This window comes from Sorghum bicolor, chromosome 1 (assembly GCF_000003195.3).
Source record: "Sorghum bicolor cultivar BTx623 chromosome 1, Sorghum_bicolor_NCBIv3, whole genome shotgun sequence".
Lineage (NCBI taxonomy): Eukaryota > Viridiplantae > Streptophyta > Magnoliopsida > Poales > Poaceae > Sorghum > Sorghum bicolor.
Genome location: NC_012870.2, coordinates 61,107,695 through 61,124,244, shown reverse-complemented (window position 1 = coordinate 61,124,244; position 16,550 = coordinate 61,107,695). Strand labels below are relative to the sequence as shown.

At 46.1% G+C, this 16,550-nt stretch overlaps 2 protein-coding genes across 5 annotated transcripts; both read left to right on the top strand.

The window, feature by feature from the left end:
- On the top strand, positions 7,964-11,446 carry LOC110431810 (zinc finger CCCH domain-containing protein 54-like). 4 transcript variants are annotated; one of them, XM_021451439.1, is made up of 7 exons: positions 7,964-9,427; positions 9,559-9,735; positions 9,857-10,036; positions 10,133-10,215; positions 10,298-10,486; positions 10,605-10,705; positions 10,829-11,446. In XM_021451439.1, the coding sequence occupies exons 1-6, from the start codon at positions 8,391-8,393 to the stop codon at positions 10,694-10,696; spliced, it is 1,758 nt and encodes a 585-aa protein (XP_021307114.1). In that variant the 5' UTR covers positions 7,964-8,390; the 3' UTR covers positions 10,697-10,705; positions 10,829-11,446. The 4 variants fall into 4 exon arrangements, with proteins under 4 accessions (XP_021307114.1, XP_021307113.1, XP_021307112.1 ...); XM_021451438.1 differs by having other exon boundaries at positions 10,124-10,215; XM_021451437.1 differs by having other exon boundaries at positions 7,967-9,427; positions 10,582-10,705.
- LOC8063192 lies at positions 11,788-15,883 on the top strand. Its single transcript, XM_002467594.2, has 4 exons — positions 11,788-11,804; positions 13,505-14,178; positions 14,256-14,388; positions 15,559-15,883. Exons 1-3 carry the CDS (start codon positions 11,788-11,790, stop codon positions 14,327-14,329), a joined length of 765 nt encoding a protein of 254 aa, XP_002467639.2. The 3' UTR covers positions 14,330-14,388; positions 15,559-15,883.

The following is a 16,550-nucleotide window of genomic DNA, read 5'->3' as shown; positions in this document are numbered from 1 at the left end:
TAGATGCCCAAAAAGCTAATGACCCGGTAGCTAGGACCGAAACCCACCTTTTTGGGCTAGCATGAGCACGACACAACTTGGTAGCGGGCGTGCTCGAGCCATCCCAACTTAACAGGTAGTGTTGTGCCTGGCCTGCTCGCCAGGCATGTCCGTTGAGTAGCCCAACCTGGCCGCTAACTAACGATAGACCCAATGTCGACCCTGTAGCTGAGAAGGAGATATATTCCCTCCCCTGGTCCTGGCTGTTGGATATTTAGTCATTTTACACCATACATTAATCCGCAAATACGATAAGCAAAATACTAACACAAGTATAATGCAAGCGACCGCTTCATATGTGCTACTGATATTTATAGCATAGCTAAACATGCTTATCATTACAGCAGCAACCACATAAAGCAAAACAATAACAGTAAGTGGTTTCGGCTTATACCCCAGCGTGGCACTTCCGGTACCCACGGACAGTGAACCACTAGCATCCGCCATGTCAGTGTCGCTGCCTGCAACGGTGTCAACAGCAGCAGCGGGAGGAGTACGCCGGGTCTGCACAGGCATAGCCCGCGTACGTGGAGCAGCAGCAGTCGCGCCTGGATGGCACTCCCCAAAAACTTGATTTCCCGCCTACCCGAGCAGGTACGCTGACGGGAGAAGCTTCGGAGGCCTGCTACCGGAGACCTCTGTGCGCGCAGAGGATCCGGTCGGAGTTGCTTCAGAGCAGCTCGAGCTCAGGAAGGTGGTGGCGGCTGGAGAGGGAAATGGACGGGAGTGGGATGAAACCCTAGTAATCCGACCGGGGCCTTTATATAGGCGCGCCCCTGTCGGATCCACCCGTTACCCTGTCCGGGGGAATGAACCTGGACAGGGTGGTTGGGAGTTGGCGGCTCGGCTCGGCGGCGGCAGCGGCGCGCGCGTGTGGCTCCTAGGTTCTCCTCCTCAACTTGTCTATTGGGGCATCCCAAAGCTCACTATTTAAGTTGATTGCCCTCTTAGTGATTAATCCATTTGGTACTAATCACTTTTGCACCTAACACTAACAGTGGGCCTTTGAGGTTTATTAGTAAGTAATGGGCTTTGGCCCAATTACTCTAACAATCCCCACCAAACATCAAAGCCACACAGTTGGTGTCTTCAGTCCTGAACTTGTTTGATATACCAGTGTTTCGATGGAGACTGTTAAGTTGAACTTCCATCTAGAAAAGGAGCTTACACTCATTCACAACTGATCAATGGACTATGCCTTGAATTGACAGTTTTGTGTGAAATGAAGTTTACCCAAATTCTTTACTGGTACAAGGCTGCCTCGAGCACCCCCTCGGGTGGAGCATATAAGTCAAACTCCGGGCCTTCTCGTGAGTATCTAGAGATCACCCAAATCTCATAGACTGGGACCAGCAGTCTAACTCACATAGGTGTGTTCCTTTTAGGATGTCCTGTAGGCCAACATCCCTGCTTAAATAAGCCACACGGATCACATTAAGGCGTATGCCATCCTGCCTTACAGCTTGGAAAAGAAGTGCATATTTGAAAGATTGGGACCTTAGTCAAGGGTCTTTTCCCTCAGTTTACTCATAGCTTGTTTCACCATTCTAATTCACGGGATCTCCGATCACATAGAGCAGGTTACCACTATAGCAAACTGTAAGTGGGTCTCAGTCCCATCTCGACCGATGCACTGTCTATCACGTTACGTGACAGCCCCTTGGTGAACTGATCTGCCAGATTTTTAGACGTGTGGACATAGTCCAGCGCTATCACTCCGGAGTTTCTCAATTTTCTGACAGACTTTAGGCGCCGCTTTACATGCCTTGTGGTCTTCAGGTTATCCTTAGAACTGTTCACTTTTGTTATCACAGTTTGATTATCACAGTTCATGGAGATGGTCGGTACAAGTTTTTCAACCACCGGCAAATCCATCAGGAGTTCCCGAAGCCATTCGGCCTCAATAGTGGCGGTGTCTAGTGCTGCAAGTTCTGCTTCCATTGTTGACCTCGTAATGATGGTCTGCTTGCAAGACTTCTAGGAAACAGCACCACCCCCAAGGGTAAACGCATACCCACTGGTGGCTTTTAACTCGTCAGCATCAGATATCCAATTTGCATCACTGAAACCCTCCAGTACCTTTGGGTACCCGGTGTAGTGAATGCCATAGCTCGCGGTTGCCTTTAGGTACCGCATTACTCTCTCAAGAGCACGCCAATGATCATCTCCTGGGTTTGATACAAACCGGCTCAACTTGCTCACAGCATATGAGATGTCAGGTCTTGTTGCACTGGCTAGGTACATCAGTGAGCCAATGATTTGGGAGAACCTCAATTGGTCTCTCATGATCCTTTTGTTCTTTCTCAGAATTAGGCTTGGCCTATAGGGAGTTGACACAGGTTTACAGTCACTGTAGCCAAAGCGACTTAGTATCTTCTCAACATAGTGGGACTGCAAGAGAGTAACCCCACCATTTTCTCCCTTTAGTAGCTTAATGTTTAAAATCACATCAGCCGCTCCCAAATCTTTCATGTCAAAGTTCTTGGACAGAAAGTACTTGACTTCCTCAATCACATTGAGGTTCGTGCCAAATATTAGGATATCATCCACATATAGGCACATGATCACTCTTTCTCCCCCACCAAAGCGGTAGTAGACACATCTGTCAGCCTCATTGACAACAAAGCCTGCTGACGTCATGGTCTTATCAAACTTTTCATGCCATTGTTTGGGAGCTTGTTTTAGGCCATACAAAGACTTCAATAGTTTGCACACTTTGCCTCTTTGACCTTCTATTACAAAGCCATCAGGCTGATCCATGTAGATCTCCTCATCTAGCTCTCCATTTAGGAAAGCTGTCTTTACGTCCATCTGATGAACGAGAAGACCATGGGAAGCAGCCAAGGCAAGTAATACTCGAATCGTAGTCAGTCGGGCCACAAGTGAGTATGTATCAAAGAAGTCCTCGCCTTCCTTTTGGGTGTAACCCTTGGCCACAAGCCTAGCCTTGTACTTTTCTATCGTACCGTCAGGCCTAAGCTTTTTCCTGAACACCCATTTACATCCTACAGGTTTGCACCTGTATGGACGATCAACCACTTCCCAAGTTCCATTAGACATAATTGAATCCATCTCACTCTGTATCGCTTCCTTCCAATAGTCAGCGTCAGGAGAGGAAAATGCCTCTTTAATGGTCGTTGGAGTGTCGTCCACGAGGTATATGGCAAAGTCATCACCAAAGGATTTTGCAATCCTAGGTCTCTTACTCTTTCGAGTGACTCCATCATTTTCTTCCTCAGGACTTTCATCAATGGACTGTTCGTTATACTCCATTGGCACAAAATTGTTGGGAGCATCAGAAGGTCCCTCACTAGATGTGCTGGGTACATTCCCTCTCATAGGGAATTCATTCTCAAAAAATGTTGCATCTCTGGACTCAAATATTCCACCGACCCTCATGTCGGGGACTCCAGATTCCACAACTAAAAATCTGTAGCCTACGCTATTTATTGCGTATCCGAGGAAGACACAATCTACAGTCTTTGGTCCAAGCTTGCGCTTCTTGTTGATTGGCACATTCACTTTGGCCAAGCAACCCCAAGTGCGCAGGTATGAGAGAGTTAACCTTTTCTTTTCCCATTCCTCGAATGGTGTTTTCTCTTTATTCTTTGTGGGAACTCTATTCAGGACATGACTCGCAGTCAATATAGCCTCACCCCACCATTCCTTGGAAAGTCCCGCAGTGTCTAACATGGCGTTAACCAAGTCAGTAAGTGTGCGGTTCTTTCTTTTGGCAATCCCATTGGATTGGGGGGGAGAAAGGAGGCGTCCTCTCATGAATAATCCCATGTTCCTCACAGAATAAATCGAATTCTCTTGAAAAGTATTCACCCCCGCGATCGGACCGCAACCGTTTGATTTTCTTCTCAAGTTGATTTTCAACTTCGGCTTTATAGACTTTAAAGTAGTGCAATGCTTCATCTTTTGTCTTAAGTAAGTACACATAGCAAAATCTAGTACTATCATCGATGAGTGTCATGAAATATTTCTTGCCGCCTTTGGTCAACACGCCATTCATCTCGCACAAATCAGAATGAATGAGGTCTAGTGGTGTCGTGTTCCTTGCCTCTTTCACAGCCTTGTGAGGCTTGCGAGGTTGTTTTGCTTGCACACAAGCATGGCACTTAGAACCTTGGACCAAATCGAATTTAGGGATTAAACTCATTTTAGCTAAGCGCATTATACATCCAACATTAATATGGCAAAGTCGGGAATGCCAAACATTGCATTCATCATCATGTCTCACATGGTTCACGACATTATTATTACAAGAATCCATTAAAGAAAAGCGGAACAAGCCTCCGCTCTCATAGCCCTTACCAACAAATGTTCCATATCTCGATACGACACACTTATTGGACTCAAAAGCAAGTTTGAAACCATCCCTACACAATAGGGACCCGCTGACGAGATTCTTCTTTATTGAAGGGACATGCTGCACGTTCCTCAGCTGCACGGTCTTTCCCGAAGTAAACTTCAGATTGACCGTACCAACACCATGAACAGCCGCATGCGTCCCGTTCCCCATCAGCAGGGAGGCACCTCGTCCTTCCTGGTACAAAGAAAACAGAGAGCGGTCAGCACATACATGAATATTAGCCCCCGTGTCTACCCACCAATCAGGAGAGTGACAAACTGAAAGAATTGTTGGTATATAATTACCATACCCAGATCCTTCAGCCTGGCTGACAACAATGTTGGCTGTCTTCTTTTGCTGCTTGTCCTTGTGGTCCGGGCAATCCTTTGCCCAGTGGTCAGAACCACCGCACACATAGCAACAACCATTGCTCTTCTCTTTGTTTGCCTTCTTCTTGAAAGCCTGAGGCTGTGGCCTCACATTGGGATTCTTGTTTTTCTTCTGCTTCCTCTTGCGGAAAGCCTGAGGGTCCCTCTTTTGCACCAAATTGGCGCCAGAGCCTCCCTCGACCTGCACTTTCTTGCCACGTGTGTCCTTTGCCCTCGCATTCTCCTCAACACTTAGAGAGGCCACAAGATCAGTCACACTGAACTCTTGCCTCCTGTGCTTTAGAGAAGTGGCAAAGTCCCTCCAAGCAGGTGGCAGCTTAGCGATAATACCGCCGGCCACAAACTTGTCGGGGAGCACACACTTGTTGTTCTCAAGCTCCTTAGCCAGCATCTGTATCTCATGAGCTTGTTCCACCACAGATCGGTCATCGACCATCTTGTAGTCATAGAACTGCTCCATGATGTACAGCTCACTGCCAGCGTCAGGAACCCCGAACTTGGCCTGCAGTGCATCCCACATATCCTTGCCCGTAGGCAAGTCCATGTACAGTGGCACCATACCCTCTTCTATGACACTGATAAGAGACAGCTTGAGCAAGTTATCTGCCTCACTGAACTTGCTCTCTTCCTTAGGAGAAAGAGGCGGTTCAGTGCGCTTTCCTTTGACAGCATGCTCACAGCGCATAGCGGTAAGCCACAACATGCAGCGGGATCGCCATATCTTATAGTTGGATCCACCATCCTTTAGAGGTGGTGGCCTGATGGATGCAGCAAAGCTACCAGATGGAAATGACCTATCAAGTTTTTGGATTGTTGGATATTTAGTCATTTTACACCATGCATTAATCCGCAAATACGATAAGCAAAATACTAACACAAGTATAATGCAAGCGACCGCTTCATATGTGCTACTGATATTTATAGCATAGCTAAACATGCCTATCATTACAACAGCAACCACAACAACCACATAAAGCAAAACAATAACAGTAAGTGGCTTCGGCTTATACCCCAGCGTGGCACTTCCGGTACCCGCGGACAGTGAACCACTAAGCCTGCTACCGGAGACCTCTGTGCGCGCAGAGGATCCGGTCGGAGTTGCTTCAGAGTAGCTCGAGCTCAGGAAGGTGGTGGCGGCTGAGTAGCTCGAGCTCAGGAAGGTGGTGGCGGCTGGAGAGGGAAATGGACGGGAGTGGGATGAAACCCTAGTAATCCGACCGGGGCCTTTATATAGGCGCGCCCCTGTCGGATCCACCCATTACCCTGTCCGAGGGAATGAACCTGGACAGGGTGGTTGGGAGTTGGCAGCTCGGCGGCGGCGCGCGTGTGTGGCTCCCAGGTTCTCCTCCTCAACTTGTCTATTGGAGCATCCCAAAGCTCACTATTTAAGTTGATTGCCCTCTTAGTGATTAATCCATTTGGTACTAATCACTTTTGCACCTAACACTAACAGTGGGCCTTTGAGGTTTGTTAGTAAGTAATGGGCTTTGGCCCAATTACTCTAACACTGGCCACCACTAACTCTAATTCATTGATCGCTCACGGATTTATTCTTATGGTATAACAAATGTCTATTTTCATCTTTACTTTTTTTATTTACTCATCTTTCATCCACATGTTGAGACTATATTTGTGACTAATTACCATGTAATTATCCAATGTTCATTATTTATTTAAAATTAATGAGTAGTCATCCAACCATGTGCTATTAGCGGAGACCATCTCCTTGAGTAAACATGACAAGAATGAAGGAGAACCAAACCATGGCGAATTAGTATGCTGGTTTTTCAAAACAAAATTGTTTTAGAAGAGAAAATTGTGTTTATGTAGTTTTCCTATTTTTACTAATTTATTTATTAAGATTCCGAACAACTAACCAGCACTAAGTGCAAACAAAGAAATTTTAGAAGCAATAGTTTCTATTTCATCTATTCTAAATTATAAGACTTTGACTTTTTTAGTATCTATTTTACTATGCATTTAGATATAAGAATATGTCCAAATACATAGCAAAAAGGACGAATAAAAAAAGTTAAAATGACTTATAATTTAGAACAAAAAGAGTATTATTCATTCATTTATTTATTTATTTAAGACCTGTTTGGATCAAGAGGCTAAAGATTAGCCTTCTCCTTTTAGCTCTTGGGGATCAAAGAGGAGGGCCGCCCTTTAAGGTAGGCTAAAGAGGGGTGTTGTGGAGATACAAAGATCACCTTTTAACCTCTCTATATCCAAATAGCCCAAGAGGCTAAACTTTAGCCTCTTCATTTTAAGGGCTATAATATCCATAGGGTTTTGCTTATGATATCAAATAGGCCCTTAGTTCCACTTATATTTTTAGAAAAACATTTTTTTTTACCCAGCACCAATTGCTTTGTTTGGACCCAAAATTTTTTGACTCATTTCACTCCATGCCCACTGTAAACCTATCCTTCTCCCTGCTCATACAATTCGAATTGAGGTTATTTTTTTGGAAGGTGACACATGAGGTATTTGCACAAGCTGGATGAACAACTTCCTTTTTTCTCCCGAATTGTAAAATTAAATTATATTGTTTTCATTTCAGAGCATCAGTTTTTCCTTGTTTTTCATTTTCTGGAGACGCAAGATAATATAATTAACCACTGACAATGTAAAATAAAAGAAAAATTCAAAGCATGCGTGATGCGTGCCCCTTGGCAGAAAGAAGTTGAATCATCATCATGCGGCAAGTTAAAAAAAAAACTCAAAGATCACGTGCCGCCACCTCCTGGTTGGGCTTGGCCAAAAGTAGAACTGTACTCCTTTTATCATATCATATAATATATTTTATTTGTCATATAATATAATATATTTTAAAAATTTTAAGACAAACTAAAAGAGAATCAGAAAGACACATATACTCTCATTTTATTTTTTAATCAGATTTTATTATCAATGTAATTAATAATAATTGGTTGATAAATGAAAAATATTCAACACAAATTTAATTAGATTTTATCCTCAGAATACATTATATTTAAGAATAAATTTTGAACACTACGTTCGGTTCGGCTGTATCGCCCATGCATCCCGGGCTGCCGGCATATGTACATACACACAGATAATCCGGGATATTTCCATTCCCTTTGAACAACCGCTCAGCTGGATTAATTAACATAACAATTACTATATATATATATATGGTAGGGAAAAGAAGAAAAGAAAAGAAAGGAGAGCAACCGCCTCCGCTAATCTCTCGGTGCATGCGTGGTGCGGAAGGGAGTCGTGGAAGTGGCCAGCAGTCATCGAAGATCCAAACGACGCGCTCCGCGTCGCTGCCGCCGCCGCTGGTAGTGATCCGATCTCCTGCTAGTTACACACTGCTCGATCGGCAGGGAGCGAGAGGACTCAGCAAAAGGCGTCCGTCGCCTGCGAACCGCTCGTCTCCGGCCTCCTCGTGCGCCGCTCCTCTCCTCTCCCAGCTCCTCGTGCTTGTTTATAAGGAGCGGAGGCCTCCCTCGTTTTCCTCCTGTTTCCTTCCTTGCGAGAACAGATTGTATCGTTGTTGTTGTTGGGAGTGGTCGATCGATCCATTATTCCATCGATCGATGCGAAGCTACTGCTAAAGAGATTGGCGGCCGGCGATGGACATTTCGGAGCTGCACAAGCTGGCGTTCCTGCGGGTGAAGCAGATGGAGCCGCAGAACGCCGGCAAGATCCTCGGCTGCATCCTCCTCCGGGAGCCCGACGACGACGAGATGGTGCAGCTCGCCTACGGCAGCGACGCCGTGGTGCACGCCAAGATCAGCGACGCCAAGGCCACGCTCGCCGCCATCTACGCGCGCTGCTCCGCGCACCACCACCACCACCACCACCACCACCAACAGATGGGCGCCGCCGCCGCGCACAGGGCCGCCGCCGCCGCCGGGTACCACCCGGCCGCTGCCGCTGCCGCTACCGGCGCGCGCCACCACTTCGCCCCGGCGGCCACAGCCGCAGCCTTCGGCGCCTTCCACTACTGGCCAGAGCACGCGGCGCCCGTGCCCAAGGCGCAGGCGGCGGCGGCGGAGGACTTCTCGCTCGTGGACGCCGCTGCCGAGAGCCACTACGCGTTGCTGCCGCAGCAGCAGCAGCAGAACCACAACGGCCTCGTCGACGACCACCAGCACAACTACGCCGCCGCCGCCGCCGCTGGTGGGTACTACTATGCCGCCGCCGAGGACGCGTTCCACAATGGCGGCGGCGCTGGCGCCGGCGGGGGCCTGCCGCCGAGAGCCGCTGCCAGGCGCGCCAACGGCCTGTCGACGCGGCGCCCCTGCCACTACTTCATCAAGGGCATGTGCAAGAACGGCCAGAACTGCCACTACTCGCACCACCACCATCAGGTGTACTCCGCCGCCGATGGGTTCGGCGACGACGGCCACCACAGCGGCGGCGGCGGCGGCGGCGGTGGCACCACGCCCGGCGCGCTAGAGAAGCTGGAGCTGGAGATCATCGAGCTGCTCAACTCGCGGCACGGCCAGCCGCTGTCCATCGCGTCGCTGCCCACGCTCTACGGCGAGAGGTACGGCAAAGGCCTCCAGGCCGAGGGCTACCTCACCGAGAGCCAGCGCCATGGAAAGGCCGGCTTCAGCCTCACCAGGCTGCTCTCCCGACTCAGCAAGATCAGTATCATCGAAAGGTAATAATATATATACACATACATGCAACGAATTAACATTCATCAGTTTATTTATTAGAGCAATGTATTGTACACTACTGTAATAATCATTGGACACAAGCAAATATAAATACAATGTACACGTCCTCCAGGCCGCATGGGCAGCACTCGGTGGTTCTGGCCGAGGACGCCGCCAGGTACACGGAGTTCAGGGGCGAGAGAGGAGGAGGAGGTGACATGGGCTCCGTCCCAGCCAGCTCGCACCAGATATACCTCACATTCCCCGCCGAGAGCACCTTCATCGAGGAAGACGTCGCCACTTACTTCGGGTACACATACTGTACTGTTCGATTCCAAGCTTCCAACTCTGATGTTCATCAAGTTCTTAATTACACATTATTCGAATTTTGTCAATAATGTGTGTGCATTTCTGCACTCGATGATCTGCAGGCAGTATGGTCCGGTGCGCGACGTGAGGATCCCGTGCCAGGAGAGGCGTATGTTTGGCTTTGTGAGCTTCCAGAATCCGGAGACGGTTAGCACCATACTCATGAGGCGCAACCCACATTTCATCTGTGGATCAAGGGTCCTTGTTAAACCCTATAGAGAGAAATCCAAGTGCATCGAACGGTAATCAACAATGTATCTGATTTTTCTAGCTTTTTTATTTTTCGATATACCATGCTTTTGTGTGTGCAAACCTAATAGAAGTTCCAGCTATCCCAGGACGTGCGTGGACAAGATGAAGCCGATGCAGTACTACCCTACCCGTTTCGTTGAGATTGATGATCATCCGGACTTTTATTCAGGTAATGGCTAAATACCCTTACTCTCTACATTTTACGATGATCCGCAACCACTGACACCGACTACTTATTTTGCTCGCTCTAGATGAATACGAGCCTTCAAGCAGGATGGTGAGAAAGCAATTGGCAGAGAAGAGGGAGAGGATGATCGAGATCGAGAGAAAGCGCTTCGCAGGGGCAGTCAGGCTTGACTCTTTGCCACAGCAGTATGCCTACTTCGATTGCAGCATTGGGGACGATGGCGTGAATCCCCTCAATTGCCTCCCGGCATCAGGTCCGCAATGCCATCATTTTTCACCTTAGAATTCCATCTTTAACCGTAAGGTTAAGTCTCCTTTTCCTTTTTCCAATTTTTTGATCGCTAATCAGATTCTAAAGACGATGTCGACCAGCTGATGGACCATCCCCTCATGACGTCCGATTCCTTGGAAATGGTCTCCACGAGCCAACCTCCCCAAACGCAGGCAAGCAACAACTACGATGATAAAGAGAGGTACCCCATTATTATTTACTAGTAAACACAATCAAACAAACATTGCATTGCACGCTAGCGTTGGTCCTATCGTATATCATCTGTGTAATATTTTAGTGGATAATAACACATTCCTAATTGCAGCAATCAGATCGAACTCCTCCCAGAAAGTCCATTTGCATCAGCTGTGCCTGGTGGAAACAGCATATCCACAATCATGTAATTGGAAGGAAAAGGGAGATAAAGCATCCTTGGACCCTCAATAGTCATTGATTGGTTCGATATCTTCTTAAGGTCCAATGGGATGGCAGAGTTTTTACACAGGACAATGAAAAAAAAAAAGAAACAACAGTTTTTTGTTGTAGATAGAAAGAAGGGAGGAGAAGTCTCTCTGGTCTTAATTAGGAGTCACAGGACAAAGAGAGTTCGTGTTCATTTTATACTTTAATTAGCAGAGGGATGGAAAACAACACTAGCAGCATGGATGAGGACAGAAAGAAAAGTCACACTGGTAAGTTTTATACAAGTGTGTAGTCTGACTATAAGGGATAGGAAATAATGTGACATGTTAATTAGTTGTGTTCTAATAACATATAAATGATACATGCATACTAGTGCTGTACCATTTGTTTCCAAAAGTTATGAACCAAGATTAGTTATTATTTAAAAAGTTACAGTTGAAGTAGTACCATCTCAGATTGCCTGTTTGTACGACTTTCTGCCAGTAATGAATTAAAGGCACAATTTTAGTTTCATGCTCTATTACTGTTTGTAAATTGCAATAAACATTCTCTATTTTCGATTGCAATAATCATTCTGAAAGAACTAAACTTTATTTTGGAAGCAATAAGAATGTGTCCGGTACGGCACTTTGGTTAGCCTTTGCTCTCGCAATGACACCATGTGCATCAGTAGCAAGAACCACTTGGAAAAGCTAAGGCAACCTATTACAATTAGTGCCTTGTATGACAGTGCAGCTGCAGTCATGGGACTCACCTGATCTTGATATGAGCCTTGTAGCCAACTTTATCTTTGCCAATCACAAAAACACCTAAACATGCATGCTGAAAATAAACCTTTGGAGGGGCACGAAATATCCGTTGATGCCTGATGTGACAAAGTAATGAATTCGTGATGATAACAAATAGTCGCAATCCCCCTTTGTTGTCCAATGGGCATCACGAAACCATGACCCAACCTCAGAATTGATGTGCCCCTGGCTCTGGTGGAGGGAAATCTTGTGTGGATAGTGTTATGGATCTAGTGGGGTCAGCAGGCTCTAGCTTTTGTGGCTCTTATCCATGCTGGTGGTTTGCAAGTAGGATAAGATTGATGTGACCAACTCAAACAACCAACCAAGTGTACCGGTAGTATTTTTGGAATAAATACACAGTTATGTAAGGGCTTGTTTAATTACGGGCGATAAAATTTACCGCACGTCACATCAAATATTTGGACATGAAGTACTAAATCTAGACTATTGATAAAACTAAAAACATGGCTAGAGATTAATTTGCGAGACTAGTCTTTTGAGCATAATTAATCTATGATTGGACAACAATTGTCAAATAAAACGAAAATGCTACAGTCACTACAGGAAACGGGAGCTTTGCCGAGGGCCCAGCTTTGCCGAGAGCTAGCTCTCGGCAAAGACTGCCTTTGCCGACAGCCAAATAGAACCCTCGGCAAAGAGCCTTTACCAACGGCTTAGCTCTCGGCAAAGCCAGGCCCTCGGCAAAGGCCAGCTTTGCCGAGAGTCTAGCGCTCGGCAAAGATAGGCTCTCGGCAAAGGAGCCGCGCCAGGAAAAGACATCCGTTATCGTCACCTTTGCCGAGAGCCACGCCGTTAGGCTCTCGGCAAAGAGTCCCTTTGCCGACAGCCAGAAATGGCCCTCGGCAAAGAAGAAAGATTTTTTTTGAGTTTTGGACCCAAACTTTTTCTGTAACCCTTGCATATTGTATATAAGCACATGTTCAAATTTGGGAGCTTTTTGTAACATTTTGCTATATTTTATCAATTAAATTATTTTCTTTGTATTTTTCTCGAAAAAGTAAATTTGAACTGTAGGAGCATGAAATAATAAAATATAATCATTCAAAAAATGATGTTCATGTTCAAGAGTGCATTTTGATGTTGTATCCATAAACTCATCCAAAAGTTTAAATTTCTTGTATACAAAACATGACCATCCATGTGTCGTAGAAGTGATTTTTAAATATATAAATTGCAAATGAAGTCCAAAAATCACGAAACTTGACGACGTGTCATGTTATCGCATGTGGAGGCTGTGGTAAAAAATTCATAAGGTTTCGAGCAAGTTGCGACACTAGATGTCTAAAACCTAAACATCTCCGCATGTGATCAAATGTGATCACATGCACACATGTTTAGGTTTTAGACATCCAGTGTCGCAACTTACTCGAAACCTTATGAATTTTTTACCACAGTCTCCACATGCGATAACATGACACGTCGTCAAGTTTGGTGATTTTTGGACTTCATTTAGAATTTATATAATTATTAATCGCTTTTTCCTCACATTCCTCGACATGTTGCGTCAGCTATAGGGTTGAGATTTCATGTGTGGTTGTGGATACGGTCTCAACATACACCAAATATCTTGACTATCATTTTTCGAATCACTGAGTTCCAATATTCTATGTACCTGCAATTCATATTTGAATTTTGTGAAAAAATTTAAAGAAATAAAATTAATTAGTTAAATATAGAAAAAAGTCAAATTAATGCTAAATTTTAAAATATATTTATAAATTACATCACAAAGACATAAAAAAAAACTCAGCTCTAAAATTATAAAGAAATAAAAACTTAACAGTTCTTTGCCGAGAGCACGTCCGTCTGGCTCTCGGAAATAGTTCTTTGCCGAGAGCCAGCCTGTGTTGCTCTCGGCAAAGGCTGTGTTCAGAAAAATCAGGCTCCTTTCTTTGCCGAGAGCCTTCCTACGCGGCGCTCGGCAAAGGATATTTTAAAAAAAAAAAACTTCCTTATCTGCACCCGGCCCAACCCACTCGCCGAACCCTATCGCACATACGCACACACACGCCTGCGCGCCGCCGCCGCCGCACCCCATCCGCCACCGCCGCCGCCGCACCCCATCCGCCGCCGCCGCTGACCAGATCCGGCGCCACTGGCCCACACAGCCCCTGCCCCTGGCCCGCCCCTCCCCATGCCCCGCACTCCGCCGCCGCCTCACCCCGCACGGCCGCCGCGTCCCCGCACCCGCACGGCCGCCGCTTTGCCTACGCAACCTACGAGCTGCTGCTGAGCCCCGACCGGATCGAGCTGCTGCTGAGCGGGCGGTGCGTGTCGCTGCTGCTGTGGCTGGAGGAGCGGTACGAGGTGGTGTACAGCCGCCACCCGGAGTTCCAGGCCGGCACCCGCCCGCTGCTCGCGCTCGACAACCCGTTCCCCACCACGCTCCCCGAGAACCTCTTCGGCGACAAGTGGGCGTTCGTGCAGCTCCCCTTCTCCGGTCAGTAGTTCGATTTGCCTTTTTCTCAGCGATTAGCCTTGATTATTAAGCCATTGATGAGGCCTTCTGGTGTGCAGCTGTGAGAGAGGAGGTGGAGTCACTGGGGAGGAGGTACGCGGCTGGACTTGGATCTGCTAGGGTTCGAGCTTGATGACAGCACACTAGTCCCTGGCGTCGCCGTGGAATCATCTCGCGCCAAGCCTCTAGCCGGTAAGTTTGTACCAAATACTAGATACTAGAAGAATGACAGTAATGTGCTGTCTCGGTGTACTGAATAAAACTCTAAAAAAAAGCAGTCTGAACCCAAACCATTCAAAATGTGTGTAGCAAACTGACAAAGAATTATTTTTCATGGCTAATGCTTGATTGCAAATGCATCTATCTATATGTTCTGATTATGGGGCGCAAGCCCTGCAAAATGCTTTTTTGTTGGTAAAAGAACTACTAAGTTATTGAATAGTACTTGCATATCAGGAGTACCGTGGTGGAGTGGATACATGTTCATCTCTGCTTGCTAGCTGTTGGTTTATACTATTATTTAGCATATATGTACTGCAGTAGTGTGCACAACATGGGATTGGGGGTGATGTTCTTTGAGTTGGGAATTTGTTAGTCTGATCTGCTTCTAGTATATATGAGCATGCTCTACACTGCTTCTGATGGTCATTTCACGGGTCAGCAATCTCATCATGTTTTAAGTTCTGAACCTGTCAGATCAGCTAATAATAATTTGTATGTTTTTGCCTCCAGTTCGGTCAAGTGATCAAGTCTTGATCAATCAATTAGCAACTATTCTTTCTGTCCGGATCATTTAGTACGATACTGGTTAGTAGTACAATGCACCTAGCATGATTTAGTCCATAGACACTCCTGAATAATAATCCTTGCTGCTGGATCTGGAGAGCAGCTACACGCACATAGCTATGCTGGTTTCTTCTGAGCTTCTGTGATGTGTGAACAGCTTTAATATTTTCCACACGAACAAGGACTATACTGAACCTGTCAGATCAGCTAATAATAATGGTATTCGATTTGGTCTGCTTTTCAGAGTTTGGTTTGTTTTCCTTTTCGAACAGCCAATTTTATTTTCAAAGTTGCATCGGCTCAGCAACAAGTAGAGTAGCGTAGATAGTAGCTCCATACACTTTCGTAGTGTATGGCATTCTGCAGAAGTTGACGTTTCACCAACAATTAGCCCATTGATTCGATTTGATTTCATTTCATTTGACGCCCATATGTGAAATGTGGATCTGTGGCCTTCGTGCCATATATGTGTTGTCGGCCATCGAGCCGGCTTTTTTCAGGTTTTGGAAACCTCCCCGTGCAGGGGAGGTTCTGCCGAAATTTTGTACTTATAGTGTTGTTTTTCTTGTTTTGCAGAGCAGGACCTATCGGAGGGGACTCGGAGCACCTTGGGCAGGTGCGAGCTCTCCACACCCTGGGGGCACTCACCCTGGTCGGCTTGGCCAGATGGGGGCTCGGGACACGACGGAGGCCACGGCGACGACGGGTCGGAGTCACAGCACTAGGGATGAGGCGCTAGCGACTTCGAGCAGTGATATTCATGTGGACTTGTGGTTTATGTTATGAACTTTTGGTTTATGTTGAACTTTATGTTAGATTTGTCATATCTATGTGGATTTGTGATATCTGTGGACTTCGATATGTTTCATGTGTGATATATATGTGGATTGTGATATAGACATGTGGATTTGTGATATATATATATATATATATATATATATATATAAAATTTCCAGCTTTGCCGAGAGCCTGGAAAGTTGGCTCTCGGCAAAGATTTTTTTAAAAAAATAATAAAAAGTCTTTGCCGAGAGCCAGCCAGCCAGGCTCTCGGCAAAGACCCCCTTTGCCGAGAGCCTGCCATCTAGGCTTTCGGCAAAGACTGGTTCTAAAAAAAATAAAAAAGTCTTTGCCGAGAGCCTGGCTGGCTGGCTCTCGGCAAAGACGACGTTAACATTGACGTTCTTCGACGGCGCCGTGGGCTTTGCCGAGGGCGTTTCTGGCCCTCGGCAAAGTCTTTGCCGAGGGCTTTTGGGCCTTTGCCGAGGGTTTCCGACTCTCGGCAAAGAAGGCAAATCCAGTAGTGAGTACCTATTGAACTTTAACAACTCCAACCAAACACCCTCTAAGACCACATAAATATTACCATAGTTTTAGTTACTCAAATAATATGTTTCTTTCACGTTCTTCATGCAACATATAAAGAGATGATTTGGATTCATTAGCACTAAAAATTAGTAGCTAAAACTGACATGCTAATTACTCCCTCGATTTATATGCCTTCAATTTGGCCATTTGACATGCTAATTACTCCCTCGATTTATATGCCTTCAATTTGGCCATTTTAGGAG

Bases quoted from the DNA above. Each gene is read 5' to 3' on its own strand.
- LOC8063192 (XM_002467594.2), top strand. The intron at 14,179-14,255 runs GTCAGTAGTTCG...TCTGGTGTGCAG, and splicing joins CGTGCAGCTCCCCTTCTCCG to CTGTGAGAGAGGAGGTGGAG.
- LOC110431810 (XM_021451436.1), top strand. From the start codon at position 8,391: ATGGACATTTCGGAGCTGCACAAGCTGGCGTTCCTGCGGGTGAAGCAG. The intron at 9,428-9,558 runs GTAATAATATAT...CACGTCCTCCAG, and splicing joins AAGATCAGTATCATCGAAAG to GCCGCATGGGCAGCACTCGG. The intron at 10,037-10,123 runs GTAATCAACAAT...TAGAAGTTCCAG, and splicing joins AAATCCAAGTGCATCGAACG to CTATCCCAGGACGTGCGTGG.